Raw genomic sequence first — 16,611 nt, 5'->3', positions numbered from 1 at the left:
TCTTTTGCTCAGTCTTGTTTTATCCACCAGTATTATATGTTTTACACCTGTGTAATGAGAATGGTGGAGATGGCAGGATTAGAGCTGATCATAGATGTGACTTCTCCATCTGTCTGTGACTTTTACAACATTTGTTTCAGGGTAAAGATCTGACCCATATTAACCCTTCAGAGACATATGTGAGGGGTGATGAGCGGTGTAAAGGGGAGATTCCTACAGATAACCCCACAGGTGAGTAGTGACCACTAAATGCAGTGAATAGTCTCATATTTTTTTAAAAACTGGTATTATATAATCGACGTAATTTACACAAATTATAGATGTCAGATGAATACTTGTTCGGTCAACTTCTGATCACACTTTACATGTGAATGTTTGGCTAGGCCGAGACCTCCAGAAGTAGCTTTTTTTTACTGGAGAACAACAGAATTTGATGATGAAAGTGAATGTATCATTATTTTTTTATTTTTTTTTCAACAATTGAAATAATTTTAAATATTTTTTTTATGGTGTAATATATGAAAAATAATTTAAAATTGTTTGACATTCCACTTTTAACCCCTTAACGACATATGACGTACAGTTATATGCCTTGAACTCTATAGAGCCACCTGTTGGAAGTAGCGATCCTACAAGTCAACCCTTTAACGAGTCTTGCAATATGACTTAGGATAAATTGCAAGACTCGATAAAGGGTTGATTGTGACTTGTAGGATTGCTGCTTCCAACAGGTGGCGCTATAGACTTCAAGTCTTCTTTTTCTCTGAAGAGGCAATTTGCAAATTAAATTTCCCAGAGGAGCCTTGCATGGCAAATAAGCCTCCTTACCTTGACAAGCCAGAGCTGGTATGTCACTTTCCACAAGGAGAAACCTTACGTCTTAGGCTACTTTCACACTTGCGTCGTACGACGCACGTCGCAATGCGACGTACCGACGCATACTGTGCAAAAAAAACACAACGGGGGCAGCGGATGCAGTTTTACAACGCATCCGCTGCCCCATTGTGATGTCCGGTGAGGTGGGGGGCGGAGTTCCGGCCGCGCATGCGCGGTCGGAAAAGGTGGACACGATGCACCAAAAAACGTTACATGTAACTTTTTTTGTGCCGATGGTCCGACGCAACACGACGCATCCGTCGCTCGACGGATGCAACGTGTGGCAATCCGTCGCTAATGCAAGTCTATGGAGAAAAAATGCATCCTGCAAGCAATTTTGCAGGATGCGTTTTTTATCCAAAACGACGCATTGCAACGTGCGTCGTACGACGCTAGTGTGAAAGCAGCCTTAAACCTCAGTTGTATACCACACTTTTTCGGATTATAAGATGCAACGCATCGGACCATAAGACGCACCTAGGTTTTTGAAGAGGAAATTAGAAAAAAAATTAAAGCAAAAAATGTGGTCAATTCTATACTTAATATATATGGTTTCCCTTATCTGCATCACCCAATGCTTATCATATGGTTGGCCCCAATCCCTATCCTGGTATGCAGGGACCCCATCCTTATCCTGGTATGATTGGCCCCATCCTTATCCTGGTATGCATGACCCCATCCTTATCTTGGAATGATTGGCCCCATTCCCTATCCTGGTATGCAGGGCCCCCATCTCCATCCTGGTATGCAGGGACCTCATACTTATCCTGGTATGTTTGGCCCCTTTCCCCATCCTGGTATGCATGCCCCCCAGCGGGGAAAAAAAAAAAACATTCTTGCCTTCCATGCGCACCCTCTTCTGGTGCCAGCGGCTGCTTTATGCTTGCAAGCAGCACATGGCGGGGACGTCATGCGCTGCTTACAAGCCGCTGAGGACAGCTGCCAGAATACTCGCTGTACTCAACGTCGGGACTCTGTGCATGGAGAGCAGTGAGTATTCATTGCTCTTTAGTGAGCACAGTGTCAGCAGCAGCCATCGGTTTCCTGCAGCTGTGGCATAGGAGAAAGAGTGGGAGGAACAGGGAACATTCGCACTTTTATCAGGCCAAGCGTCCACGCATGTCATGGAGGACGAGTTCCTGTACAAACAGTGGCCAGGTACACAATTGTCCAGCCAGGAGACAGTTTTAGAGGATGAGGAGGATGAGGCACAACAGTGTTCACAGTAGGGTGGCTAGAGTATATTTATTTTTTAGACACACTACTCATACAGAAATGGCTGCAGTGTACACAGAGACTTTTTGGTATAGTACTCCCACAGGTGTTGTTGCAGAGTGCACACAGCTGCTTTTTGGCACAGTACTCCCACAGATATGGGTGCAGAGTACAGACAGCAACTTTTTTAGCACAGTACTCCCAGAGGCGGGGGTGCAGAGTTCACACATTGGCTTAAAGGCACAGTACTTCAACAGCCAGGGTTGCAGAGTACACACAGCGGCCTTTTGGCACAGTTGTTCCCCTGAGATATGTGAAGAGTACACACAAGCTGCTTGTTTGCAGAGTGTGCAACCTAATACTGTCCCTCACTCCAGCTGCGTCCTGTCCCTACAATAATACGAGCAGAATGGCGGCGGCACTCGTGATCAGACATTTAAACAGGCTGGGTCAAGTGCTGAACTGGCCAATCACAGCTATGCCAATACTTTGCATGGTTGTGATGGCTCTGGAAATATCCACAGCCTAAAAGCTTGTTGATTGGCTGTGCTGCAGCCTTTGAACAAACTATTAGGCATCCGAACCCGAACAGAAAACCGGACATTCTGTTTAAAGTCTGTGTTCGGTGTTCTGTACTTTACAGTTCGGGTTCACTCATACCTACTATTCATCCCCCTAAAGTCAGTACTTTGTGGAGCCTCCTTTGCCGCAATTACAGCTGCAAATCGCTTTAGATAAGCCTCTATGCGCTTTCTACATCTTGCCACTGAGGTTTTTACCCATTCCTCAAGGCAAAACTGCTCCATCTCCATCAAAGTTAGTTGGTTTCCTCTGGTGAACAGCAATTGTCAAGTCTGATCACAGATTGTTAAGGACTGGGCTTTGACTAGGAAACTCCAAAACATTTACTGTACACGTTTACCCTTAAACCTCTCGAGTGTTGCTTTAATGAAATGCTTGGGATCATTGTCTTGTTGGGGGGTGAACCTCCACTCCCATCTCAAATCACTGGCAGACGGAAACAGGTTTTCTCATTATTATGCCTGTATTTCACACCATCCATCTTCACCTCGACTCGGACAATTTTTCCTACTGCCGGAAAGCTACCCCACAGCATGATACTGCCACCACCCTGTTTCATTGTGAGGATGGTGTTCTTGGGGTGGTGAGCTGTGTTAGTTTGATGACAGACATAGCGTTTACCTTGGTGGCCAAAAAGTTCAATTTTGGTCTCATCTGACTAGAGCACCTTCCTCCATACATTTGGGGAGTCTCCCACATGTTTGTTAGCAAACTCAAAATGAGCCATACAATTTTTTTATGTGTAAGTAAATGCGTTTTTTGCCAACTCTTACATAAAGGCCACCTCTATGTAGTGTATGGCTTATTGTAGTCGTATGGACACACATTCCAGTTTATAATTGGGAACTCTGCAGCTCATTCAGGGTTACTTTTTGGTCTATGTGCTGACTCTCTGATTAATGCTCTCCTTGCTAGGGCTGAGCATTTTGGGGGGCAGCCCTCTTGGCATGTTTGTTGTGGTTCCATGTTCTTTCCATCTGATTATAATAGACTGGATGGTGGCCGGATTCAAACCCATCGGGTATTCTGGAATATGTATGTAGTTTATTTAGGAAGATTTCAGAATAATGCAATGAATACACAGGAATCGTCCGTCCGGGCGCGACCAATCAGCGAATTGTGGTTCAAATCATATATTGCACAGCCACGTAGTATATTGCACAGCCACGTAGTATATAGCACAGCCCATGCAGTATATAACACAGCACACGCAGTATATAGCACAGCCCACATAGTATATATCACAGCCCATGTAGTATATAGCACAGCCCACGTAGTATATAGCACAGCCCATGCAGTATATAACACAGCACACGCAGTATATAGCACAGCCCACATAGTATATATCACAGCCCATGTAGTATATAGCACAGCCCACGTAGTATATAACACAGCCCACGTAGTATATAGCACAGCCACGTAGTATATAACACAGCTACGTAGTATATAGCACAGCCACGTAGTATATAGCACAGTGACGTAGTATATAACGCAGCCCACGCAGTATATAACACAGCCCACGTAGTATATAGCACAGCCACGTAATATATAGCACAGCAACGTAGTATATAGCACAGCCTACGTAGTATATAGCACAGCGGCGTAGTATATAACACAGCCCACACAGTATATAACACAGCCCACGCAGTATATAACACAGCCCACATAGTATATAACACAGCCCACGTAGTATATTGCACAGCCACGTAGTATATAACACACCCCACATAGTATATAGCACAGCGACGTAGTATATAACACAGCCCACGCAGTATATAGCACAGCCCACGCAGTATATAACACAGCCCACGTAGTATATGGCACAGCCACGCAGTATATATCACAGCCCACGTAGTATATTGCACAGCCACGCAGTATATAACACACCCCACGTAGTATATAACACAGTCCACGTAGTATATAACACAGCCCATGCAGTATATAACACAGTCCACACAGTATATAACACAGCCCAAGTAGTATATTGCACAGCCCACGCAGTATATAACACAGCCCACGCAGTATATAACACAGCCCACGTAGTATATAACACAGCCCACATAGTATATAGCAGTGTGGGCACCATATCCCTGTTAAAAAAGCAATTTAAATAAAAAATAGTTATATAATCACCTTCAGGCGGCCTCCGGATCGAGCCCAGGCCTTTAGCGATGCTCCTGGCGACGTAATGCCTTGTGGCAATAACCCGTGATCATGTAGCGGTCTCGCGAGAACGCTACGTCATCTCGAGTCATTGCCGCAATGCATTCTTGGGACGGGAGCGTCGCGAGGAGCGGGAAAGGCTGCCGCGGACGCCGAAAAGTGGGAATATAATGTTTTGGTTTTTTTTATTATTTTTAACATTATATCAGCGACCCGGAATTTCCGCGACAGACGACAGACAGACAGATGGAAGTTACAGACAAACAGACGGAAGTACCCCTTAGACAATTATATATATAGATTTGATGGTGCTCCGAGGATATAAAAAAAATTTTATAACCAAACCCTGACTTGTACCTCTTTAACAACTTTGTCCCTGACTTGTTTGGAGATCTCCTTGGTCTTTATGCTGTTATTTGGTTAGTGGTGTCTCTTTCTTAATGGTGTTGCAGCCTCTGTGGCTTTTCTGAAAAGGTATGTATATACTCACAGACCACGTGACACTTAAATTGCACACAGGTGGACTTTCTTTCACTAAGCATGTGACTTATGAAGGGAATTGCTTGCACCAGAAAATTTGGAGTGCTTCAAAGCAAATGGGGTGAATACATATACACATACCAATTTTTATTTATTTTATCCCATCCATACATTTAATTTTTACCTATATTGTGTACTTCATCAGCTTAGACTATTTAGTGCTGATGCATCACAACAAATCAGATTACAAAAGTATTTAAACATTGGTTGTAATGTAACAAAATGGGTAAAAAGTCAATAGAGGTGAATACTTTCCCAATCCACCGTATATCTTAATCTATCAATCTCTTCTCTCATCGTCCCTCACCGAGGCTTCGAGTACAGGTCTCCCTGAAAAATGCCTGACTCCTTCATTGACTTACTTTATGCTCAGTACTCGAGTTGAGCAGATCTGAGAGCCCAACTTGCTTGATTCGAGTACCAAGCACTTGAGCAGTTTACTGCTCGATCATCACTAATAGAGAGATGGAGATAGATGATAGAACAACCACTAGATATACTTGGTTTCAGGGTGGCTCGCAACTCAAATGAGCTTCTTATGGCGAGAGCGAGAACACGTCGCTGGAGCTCTTCAACTCACAAAAGTCCGGCTGACAGATGAGACTCTGCAATCCCTGCAGGAGAATTCCCGGCTTCCGTGCAGTAAGCGGCTCAGATGATTCAGAATCAAAAGAGCTTATTATGGGTCGTGAGCACTCAAGCATCACCCGTGAGCAATCGGCACTCCGATGCCAGATCAAGCATCGAGTAGTGCTGAGCATGCTCTCCCATCATTAGAACGTTACTGCAGTTAATGCAGTAGGAGATCTTTTTTGACAGTACATTTTTGTAAACTCTGGGAATATAATTAGACATGCAGAGAACTTATAATGTATCTCAAAATATAAATATTTTCTTAAGGGTAGATTTGTACTACATAGACTGTAGATATATATCACATCAGTTAATCACTTGTTTGTACCAAGACTAATCAGTTCCACCTATAACTATCACCATGTTTAGCGCTAGCATGCATTGCTGAAAAACCATTACAATGTATCAGACATAAGTAGCATAAGGTATGCATCAATAAATCATGGGGTAATTACCCATATTGTGTGACCTCAAACAAGTGACTAACTGATTGTCCTACCTGTTTAAGTTACATTGCTTATGTGCATTGCTTTCTACATGTATATGTAATTATTTAGCATAGTATGTTGTCCTGATCCACCCTGTGACTGTTACTCTTTTTTTGGGATCACACTATTTTATCATATCCTATTATATGTATTTGTATTTAGTCTATGTGGTAAATATCTACCCTAAATAAAATATTTATATTTTGAGATACATTATGACTCAAGTTCTCATATTTAATTGATCTCTTTGAGTCTGTATTTTTTGATATCTTTGATTGTGTATACATAGCGTATATACTCGAGTATAAGCCGAGAATTTCAGCCCATTTTTTTAGGCTGAAATTGCCCCTCTCGGCTTATACTCGAGTCATACCCAGGGGTCGGCAGGGGAGGGGGAGCGGCAGCTGTCTAATAATACTCACCTGCTCCTGGCGCGGTCCCTGCACGTCCCTGGTTCTCCGGCGCCTGCAGCTTCTTCCTGTAGTGAGTGGTCACATGGTACCGCTCATTACAGTAATGAATATGGACCCAACTCCACTCCCATAGGGGTGGCGCTGCATATTCATTACTGTAATGAGCGGTACCATGTGACCGCTCACTACAGGAAGAAGCTGTCAGCGCCAGAGAACCAGGGATTGCACCGTGCCAGGAGCAGGTGAGTATAACGCAGTGCGCGATATTCACCTGTTCTCCATTCCACCGACGGCTGCCGCTGCGTCTTCCCCGTCCTCTGCAGTAACGCTTAGGTCAGAGGGTGCGGTGACGCGATTAGTGTGCGTGCCGCCCTCTGCCTGAGCGTCCGTGCAGAGGACGGGGAAGACACAGCGGCGGCCATCGGTGGAACGCGGACCGCGGTGAATATAGCAAGAGTCGGGGGCCTGAGAGGTGAGTATGTGATTTTTTTTAATCGCAGCAACAGCATATGGGGCAAATGTCTGTATGGAGCATCTTATGGGGCCATGTGCAGCATTATATGGGGCAAATATCTGTATGGGGCCATGTGCAACATTATATGGGGCAAATATCTGTATGGGGCCATGTACAGCATTATATGGGGCAAATATCTGCATGGGGCATCTTATGTGGCCATGTGCAGCATTATATGGGGCAAATATCTCTGGAGCATATTATGGGGCCATAATCAGCATTTGGGCAGCATTATAAGGGGGAAATGTGTCAATGGAGCATCTTATGGGGCCTTAATCAGCATTTGTGCAGCATTATATGGGGCAAATGTCAGTATGGAGCATCTTATGGGGCCATGTGCAGCATTATGTGGGGCAAGTATCTCTATGGAGCATCTTATGGGGCCATAATCAGCATTTGTGCAGCATTATACGGGGCAAATGTGTCTACGGAGCATCTTATGGGCCATAATCAACATTTGTGCAGCATTGTATGGGGCAAATGTCTGTATGGAGCATCTTATGGGGCCATGTGCAGCATTATATGGGGCAAATATCTGTATGTGGCCATGTGCAGCATTATATAGGGCAAATATCTGTATGTGGCCATGTACAGCATTATATGGTGCAAATATCTGTATGGAGCATCTTATGGGGCCATGTACCGCATTATGTGGGGCAAATATCTGCATGGGGCCATGTGCAGCATTATATGGGGCAAATATCTGTATGGGGCCATGTACAGCATTATATGGGGCAAATATCTGTATGGAGCATCTTATGGGGCCATGTGCAGCATTATATGGGGCAAATATCTGTATGGGGCATCTTATGGGGCCATGTGCAGCATTATATGGGGCAAATATCTCAATGGAGCATCTTATGGGGCCATAATCAGCATTTGTGCAGCATTACACGGGGCAAATGTGTCTATGGAGCATCTTATGGGGCCATAATCAGCATTTGTGCAGCATTATATGGGGCAAATGTCTGTATGGAGCATCTTATGGGGCCAAAATCAACATTTGTGCAGCATTGTATGGGGCAAATGTGTCTGTGGAGCAACTTATGGGGCCATAATCAGCATTTGTGAAGCATTATATGGGGCAAATGTCTGTATGGAGCATCTTATGGGGCCAAAATCAACATTTGTGCAGCATTGTATGGGGCAAATGTCTGTATGGAGCATCTTATGGGGCCATGTGCAGCATTATATGGGGCAAATATCTGTATGTGGCCATGTGCAGCATTATATAGGGCAAATATCTGTATGTGGCCATGTACAGCATTATATGGTGCAAATATCTGTATGGAGCATCTTATGGGGCCATGTACCGCATTATGTGGGGCAAATATCTGCATGGGGCCATGTGCAGCATTATATGGGGCAAATATCTGTATGGGGCCATGTACAGCATTATATGGGGCAAATATCTGTATGGAGCATCTTATGGGGCCATGTGCAGCATTATATGGGGCAAATATCTGTATGGGGCATCTTATGGGGCCATGTGCAGCATTATATGGGGCAAATATCTCAATGGAGCATCTTATGGGGCCATAATCAGCATTTGTGCAGCATTACACGGGGCAAATGTGTCTATGGAGCATCTTATGGGGCCATAATCAGCATTTGTGCAGCATTATATGGGGCAAATGTCTGTATGGAGCATCTTATGGGGCCAAAATCAACATTTGTGCAGCATTGTATGGGGCAAATGTGTCTGTGGAGCAACTTATGGGGCCATAATCAGCATTTGTGAAGCATTATATGGGGCAAATGTCTGTATGGAGCATCTTATGGGGCCAAAATCAACATTTGTGCAGCATTGTATGGGGCAAATGTCTGTATGGAGCATCTTATGGGGCCATGTGCAGCATTATATGGGGCAAATGTCTGTATGGAGCATCTTATGGGGTCATAATCAACATTTGTGCAGCCTTATATGGGGCATATTTTAATATGGAGCATCTTAGGGAGCCCATCATGAACTGTATGGAGCATTATATGGGGCTCTTGATTCAATATGGACATTCAAAAACACTTAACCGGCCCCCCCCCCCCCCCCCCAACAGTGAGTCTCATATGGCTCTTTGTGAAAATTTATTTGACCATGCCTTTTGTCAGAAGCTTTTTACCGCTGCAGCCAAATTTTCATGAACCCCACTCGCTCACAACATACGTGCCTTGGATGCTATTGTAAAGGGGGACTCCACTTCCCACTCACTCACCTATTGTAGTTGGCTGACAATGAGATAAGCACAGCTTACAGTTAGTTCTCACATCCACATCACACGTTTTTCACTGCCACCCCTTGCTGTTTTGATAGGCCAGACAGATGACTGCACTGGGGCACACAGGCCACCCAGATTTCCTGAGCACCTGATAGGTACTCTTCTTGCATTGTGGCATATACAGGGTAACACAAACAAGCTATACTCGGTCAAGGATTTCATACTTAAGAAAGTATTAGATTATCTAGATTGTCTCATATGCAATGTTTTAAGATTATGCAAAAACTGTGTTATGGGTACATGATAAACAGTCATCATGATCTGGGTAACGGGGAGGGGGGAGTGGTGGTGAGCAGAGGTTCAAAAATGAGAATTACATTGTCTGTAAAAGATAAAGAAGTATTCACAGAAGAATAAACAACAAGTGTGCATTCTTTTCTCCTAGTTAATGATATTTTGGAGGGCTTTATTGCTTAATTCGGTCTCACCGATGATCTGGTAATCTGACTTTGGGTCAGAGAAAAACAGCTACAAAAATGACCTATCCTTAGGATGGGTCCTCAATGTCTGATCAGCTGGGGACTGACAAATCTATTCAACTCCGTAGGCAGCGAATGTGTAGCGCTCACTGCAGAGTACTATCAGAAGACGGCCCGGTCAGCAAATGAGTAATTCTGGCACTGAAAATAGCTGATCGGCGGGGGGTGCCGGACCCTGGCCGATCAGACATTGATTACCTATTCTGATGATAGGTCATCAATGAAAAAGTAGTGGGCAACCTCTTTAATTTAGAAATGATATTTAACTAATTAGAATTTTTTTGGTCAAAGAATTTAAAAAACGTAATAATAAATTGTGTTTTTTTCTTGTCAGAAGACTACCCTAAAAGTTCAGAAGGACATTGGCTATCTTCAGATTTTATAACAGATGATCATGGTATGACAGAAGATGTGCATGAAATCGATGTATTCATTACAGATCTACCTTCAACCCTTCAAAGCAAAGATTTATCATGTGATCATTTTCACCAAGTCCTGTCTACTAATTCACTACATACTGTTAAAAAAAATAATCATCACCAAAGGACTGTTGAACATGAGAAAATGTACAAAGATGAAAGACCATTTTCATGTTCAGAATGTGGCAGAAGTTTTACAATTAAATCAAATCTTGCAAAACATGAGAGAATTCACACCGGGGAGAGACCATTTCCATGTTCAGAATGTAGTAAATGCTTTAACCAGCATTCAGATCTTGCTCGGCATCAAAGAATTCACACAGGGGAGAAGCCATTTTCATGTTCGGAATGTGGAAAATGTTTTACAGATAAATCAAATCTTGGTAAACATGAGAGAGGTCACACAGGGGAGAAGCCATTTTTATGTTCAGAATGTGGTAAATGTTTTCGCCAGAATGCAGAACTTGTCCGACATCAGAGAATTCACACAGGTGTGAAGCCTTTTTCATGTTCGGAATGTGGAAAATGTTTTACCGTTAAATCGAGTCTCAGTAAACATGAAAGAAATCACACAGAAGAGAAGCCATTTTCATGTTCAGAATGTGGGAAATGTTTTGGCCACAAATCAGATCTTGTGGAGCATCAAAAAATTCACTCGGGGAAAAATCCACTTTCATGTTCAGAATGTGGAAAAATCTTCAATTGGAAATCATATCTTATTAATCATCAAAAAACTCATATGAAGAAGAAGCAATTTTCATGTTCAGATTGTGGTAAATGTTTTAAACTGAAATCCTCCTTTGTTTCTCATCAGAGAATTCACATAAGGCCAAAGTAATTTTAATCTTCTGAACGCAGGAAACATTTTAGTGTAAATCCACTTTTCTTACACATCAAAGAATTCATCAATTGAGGAAGTAGTTTTCAGATTTCACTAAAAAAAAAGTTTTATTGAGAAATCAAATCTTATCGGCAATTAAAAACCTGACACGGGAGACACTTCCTCCATTTTCCTGCTCTAAATATGGAAAATATTCCCAGAAATCAGGTCTTGTTAAAAACCAAAGGAGATACACAGGAAAAAACTATTTTAATGTACTGTATGCGGTAGATGATTAACCAAAAATAATTTTTTATCTCATTTCCTTTAAAAGTACTACCAGAAATAGACAGAACATTTGCATTAAGTCATTGGTCTTCAGAAGATGTACTAGTTGGCAAGGACACCTGTTTCAGCAGCGCTTGGTTTATCTGACATCTTATTCAGTGACTTTTGCCAATTTCTAACTTAAAATTCCGCTTCTTGCGGAAAACGGCCGCTAACCTTTGGTCATACCATGGTCACAATTGGACTGACATCAGTGGCACAAAACCTCTTTGGAAGGAAACAGATTCCAAATGACATCAGCAGCTCCTGTGTACATGGTGAAGCCTCTGGAAACTTAGGAAGACAATTAGCAAAAACAGTGTCTCAAAGCCATCACTGCCTGCCAGACTCCACTATCATCCAGCTGATATACTTTTCCTTAAAAAACAAAAAAAAATAACTAACATTTCTTCCATTGGGATAGTCATTTTCATACTTATGTATCTTCTCAGAAACATACTTATTTTAAAGCGAAGGAATAAGAAGTATCTAAAATATATCTACTCTATCATATTTCTAAACGGGAAAATGTGATTTGAACATTTGTGAAATGTTTTCTTTAGGCAGCTGTCTTTATATGCATTATTAGAATGGCACCAGATAAAAGTTCCAGAATCATCTCCTTTACCCACTGTATACTCGTTTCCTTTTGTTAGCTAGGCCAGCTTGTCAAAAGAAGATCCACATATTCTGACAAGTAAGAGGCAGTTTTTATGGCCCCCATCCAGGGACCACTGAATACTGACCTGGCCACTGAACCAGGCCCCTGACAATTTATTAGCTCATCTCAACTCATTTGCATAATAGCTACAAATTGTTGTGCTGTACAGTTGTGTCCAAAAGTTTTTAGACTGACACAAAGTTTGGTTTTCACAAAATTTCTACTTCAGTGTTTTTATTGTTACTGAAGTACATTTATACAAATTTCAGTTTTTAAAAGTTTATTAATAAATATACAGGTGCTTCTCTCAAAAGTAGAATATCAAAAAGTTTATTTATTTCAGTTATCCAATACAAAAAGTGAAACTCAGATATTATATAGAGTCATTACAAACAGAGTGACCTATTTCAAGTGTTAATTTCTGTTAATGTTGATGATTATGACTTACAGCCAATGAAAACCCAAAAGCCATTATCTTAATAAATTAGAATACTTAACAAAAAACACCTGCAAAGGCTTCCTAAGCATTTAAAAAGGTCACTTAGTCTGTTTCAGTAGGCTCCACGATCATGGGGAAGACTGCTGACTTGACAGATGTCCAGAAGGCAGTCATTGACACACTCCCCAAGGAGGGTAAGTCACAAAAGGTCATTGCTAAAGAAGCAGGCTGTTTAGAGAGGGCTGTATCCAAGCATATTAATGGAAAGTTGAGTGGATGAAAAAAGTGTAGTAGAAAAAGTTGCACAAGCAACCGGGATAACCACAGCCTTGAAAGGATTGTTAAGAAAAGGCCATTCAAGGGAGATTCACAAGGAGTGGACTGCTGTTGGGTCATTGCTTCAAGATCCACCACACACAGACGTATCAAGGTCCCAGAGTCTGGAAGAAGAGTGGAGAGGCACACAACCCAAGTTGCTTGAGGTCTAGTGTGAAGTTTACACAATCAGTGATATTTTGGGGAGCCATGTCATCTGCTGGTAAATGTCCACTGCGTTTTATCAAGACCAAAGTCAGAGCAGCCGTCTACCAGGAAATTTTTGAGCACTTCATGCTTCCCTCTGCCAACAAGCTTTTTGAAGATGGAAATTTCATTCTCCAGCAGGAGTTGGCACCTGTCCACACTGCCAAAAATACCAATACCTGGATTAAAAACAACAGTATCACTGTGCTTGATTGGCCAGCAAACTCTCCTGACCTTAACCCCCTAGAGAATCTATGGGGTATTGTCAAGAGGAAGATGAGAGACTCCAGACCCAACAATGCAGATGAGCTTATTTCTTCTATTAAATCAACCTGGGCTTCCATAACACCTCAGCAGTGCCACAGGCTGATCGCCTCCATGCTACGCCACAATGATCCAGTAATTGATGCAAAAGGAACCCCGACCAAGTATAGAGTGCATTTACTGAACATACTTTTCAGTAGACCAACATTTCGGATTTTAACCCCTTCACCCCCGGAGCTTTTTTCGTTTTCCTTTTTCGCTCTCTTCCTTCCCAGAGCCATTACTTTTTTATTTTTCCGTCAATATGGCCATTTCAGGGCTTATTTTTTGCGGGACGAGATGTACTTTTGAACGATTCCATTGGTTTTACCATGCCGTGTAACAGAAAACGGGAAAAAAATTCCAAGTGTGATGAAATTGCAAAAATAAGTGCAATCTCACACTTGCTTTTTGTTTGGCTTTTTTGCTAGGTTCACCAAATGCTAAAACTAACCTGCCGTTATGATTCTCCAGGTCATACGAGTTCATAGACACCTAACATGTCTAGGTTATTTTTTATCTAAGTGGTGAAAAAAAATTTCAAAGTTTGGTAAAAAAAAAAAAAAAAAAATTGCGCGATTTTCCGATACCCGTAGCGTCTCCAATTTTCGTGATCTGGGGTCAGGTGAGGGCTTATTTTTTGCATGCCGAGCTGGCATTTTTAATACCATTTTGGTGTAGATACCTTCTTTTGATCGCCCGTTATTGCATTTTAATGCAATGTCGCTGCGACCAAAAAAAACGTAATTTTGGCGTTTTGATTTTTTTTCACACTACGCCATTTAGCGGTCAGGTTAATCCTTTGTTTTTATTGATCGGGCGATTCTGAACTCGGCGATACCAAATATGTGTATGTTTGATTTTTTTTTAATTGTTTTATTTTGATTGGGGCGAAAGGGGGGTGATTTGAACTTTTATATATTTTTTAATTTTTTTTATATTTTTAAACACTTTTTTTTAATTTTGGCATGCTTCAATAGCCTCCATAGGAGGCTAGAAGCATGCACAACTCGATCGGCTCTGCTACATAGAGGTGAAGTACAGATCACCTCTATGAACGCCGACCACAGGGTGGCGCTCAAAGCAATCAGCCATCAACAACCATAGAGGTCTCAAGGAGACCTCTGGTTGTTATGGCAATGCACCGCTGACCCCCGATCATGTGACGGGGTCAGCGGTGCGAGGACTTGCGGCCGGGAGCGCTAGTTAAATGCCGCTGTCAGCGCTTGACTGCGGCATTTAACTAGTTAATGGGCGGATCGCGATTCCACTCGCGCTCATTGCGCACACATGTCAGCTGTACAAAACAGCTGACATGTCGTGGCTTTGAGGTGGGTTCACCACCGGAGCCCACTTCAAAGCAGGGGATCTGCCACCTGACGTACTATTCCATCAGCTGGCAGAAAGGGGTTAAAATCATTTTTCAATCTGGTGTTATAAAGAATTCTAATTTACTGAGATAATGACTTTTGGGTTTTCATTGGCTGAGAGCCATAATCATCAACATTAACAGAAATAAACACTTGAAATAGATCACTCAAAATCATTCAAAAAGTGAAACTCCTATATTATAGTCATTACATGACTATAATATAGGAGTTTCACTTTTTGAATTGAAGAACTGAAAAATTGTAGTGGAAATAGGTTTTTTTGTGATTTGGTTAATTTTCTTTGCAATTCATCTGAACACTTTTTATAACAAGCTAAAGTTAATACAAATTTCCACTAAAAGAACTGGAGCAGCAAACTTCTTGAAAAACAAAATTTGTGTCAGTCTCAACTTTTGGCCACGAGTGTTCAGCTCAGAAGGAATCATGCATTGAAAGAGGCAATTCAGAAATCTGTCAACAGAGCTTACACTTCGCAATGATTTCCACATGGAGAAAACTGTTGTGAATTCCGTTCTTGGGCTCCCTCCGGTGGTTGTAAATGGCACTTTTGTGAATTCTGCCCTTGGGCTCCCTCCGGTGGTTTTGAGTGGAACTGCTGCTCCTTGGGTTTAGCATTAGCAGCTGCTTCCACTGATCGTCTCTCCTGGCTCTGCTATTTAGCCTGGCTCTAGTCTTCAGCCAGTGCCAGCTGTCAATGTTTCTTGGTTGGATTCAGATCTCTCCTTGGATTTCTCTGATAGCCTGCTTCAGCAAAGATAAGTCATTGCTTGTTCTTTTGGTTGTCCACTTCCTGTGGACTTAATCGTTCAGCTTATGTTATGTTTTTTCTTGTCCAGCTTGTCAGTATGATATATTCTGCTTAGCTGGAAGCTCTGGGGAAGCAGATTTGCCCCTCCACACCGTGAGTCGGTGTGGAGATTATTTTTGTAAACTCTGCGTGGATTTTTTAGCTTTTAATACTGACCGCACAGTATCCTTTCCTGCTTTGTCTATCTAGGTAGTTTTGGCCTCCTTTGCTAAATCCTGTTTTCATTCTGTGTATGTCATTTCCCTCTCCACTCACAGTCAATATTTGTGGGGGGCTATCTTTCCTTTGGGGATATTCTCTGAGGCAAGATAGCTTTCTGTTTCCATCTTTAGGGGTAGTTAGTTCTCAGGCTGTGACGAGGTGTCTAGGGAGTGACAGGAACATCCCACGGCTACTTCTAGTGTTGGTGTTAGGATCAGGAACTGCGGTCAGTACAGATACCACCTCCTCAGAGCTTGTCCCATGTTGCTCCTTAACCACCAGGTCATAACAGAAAACTATCGAAACCATGTAGTGCTGTAATAGATCCGACTTGCTGGGTAATTTTCCTTTATCTTTAATAGCATCTTACTACAAGTTTGCCATTCCAGAGAGATGGACCTACTTGGGTATTAGGAAAATTTGAGACATATACTGTATATTGACAATAACTTAATAAAATTCGGAGGGCTCAAGAACAAATTCAATTTGCTTTCCTCAGATTTCATGTTCTTTCTAATTGTAGAAGATCACTCCCAAAAATTCA

At 42.2% G+C, this 16,611-nt stretch overlaps 1 protein-coding gene across 1 annotated transcript in view; it reads left to right on the top strand.

Annotated features, from left to right (window-relative positions):
- LOC143768164 (uncharacterized) overlaps window positions 1-15,163 on the top strand; it is a 121,334-nt gene extending 106,171 nt beyond the window's left edge. Inside the window, exons 13-14 of the mRNA XM_077256853.1 lie at window positions 141-231; window positions 10,511-15,163. Coding sequence (XP_077112968.1) covers window positions 141-231; window positions 10,511-11,433 — 1,014 coding nt within the window. The 3' untranslated portion in view covers window positions 11,434-15,163. The remainder of the gene's footprint in view (window positions 1-140; window positions 232-10,510) is intronic.
- The last annotated feature ends 1,448 nt before the right edge of the window (window positions 15,164-16,611 follow it).

The sequence above is a fragment of the Ranitomeya variabilis genome, chromosome 4 (assembly GCF_051348905.1).
Source record: "Ranitomeya variabilis isolate aRanVar5 chromosome 4, aRanVar5.hap1, whole genome shotgun sequence".
NCBI lineage: Eukaryota > Metazoa > Chordata > Amphibia > Anura > Dendrobatidae > Ranitomeya > Ranitomeya variabilis.
The sequence above is the reverse complement of the archived record's forward strand: the minus strand, read 5'-3'. Positions and strand labels throughout refer to the sequence as shown.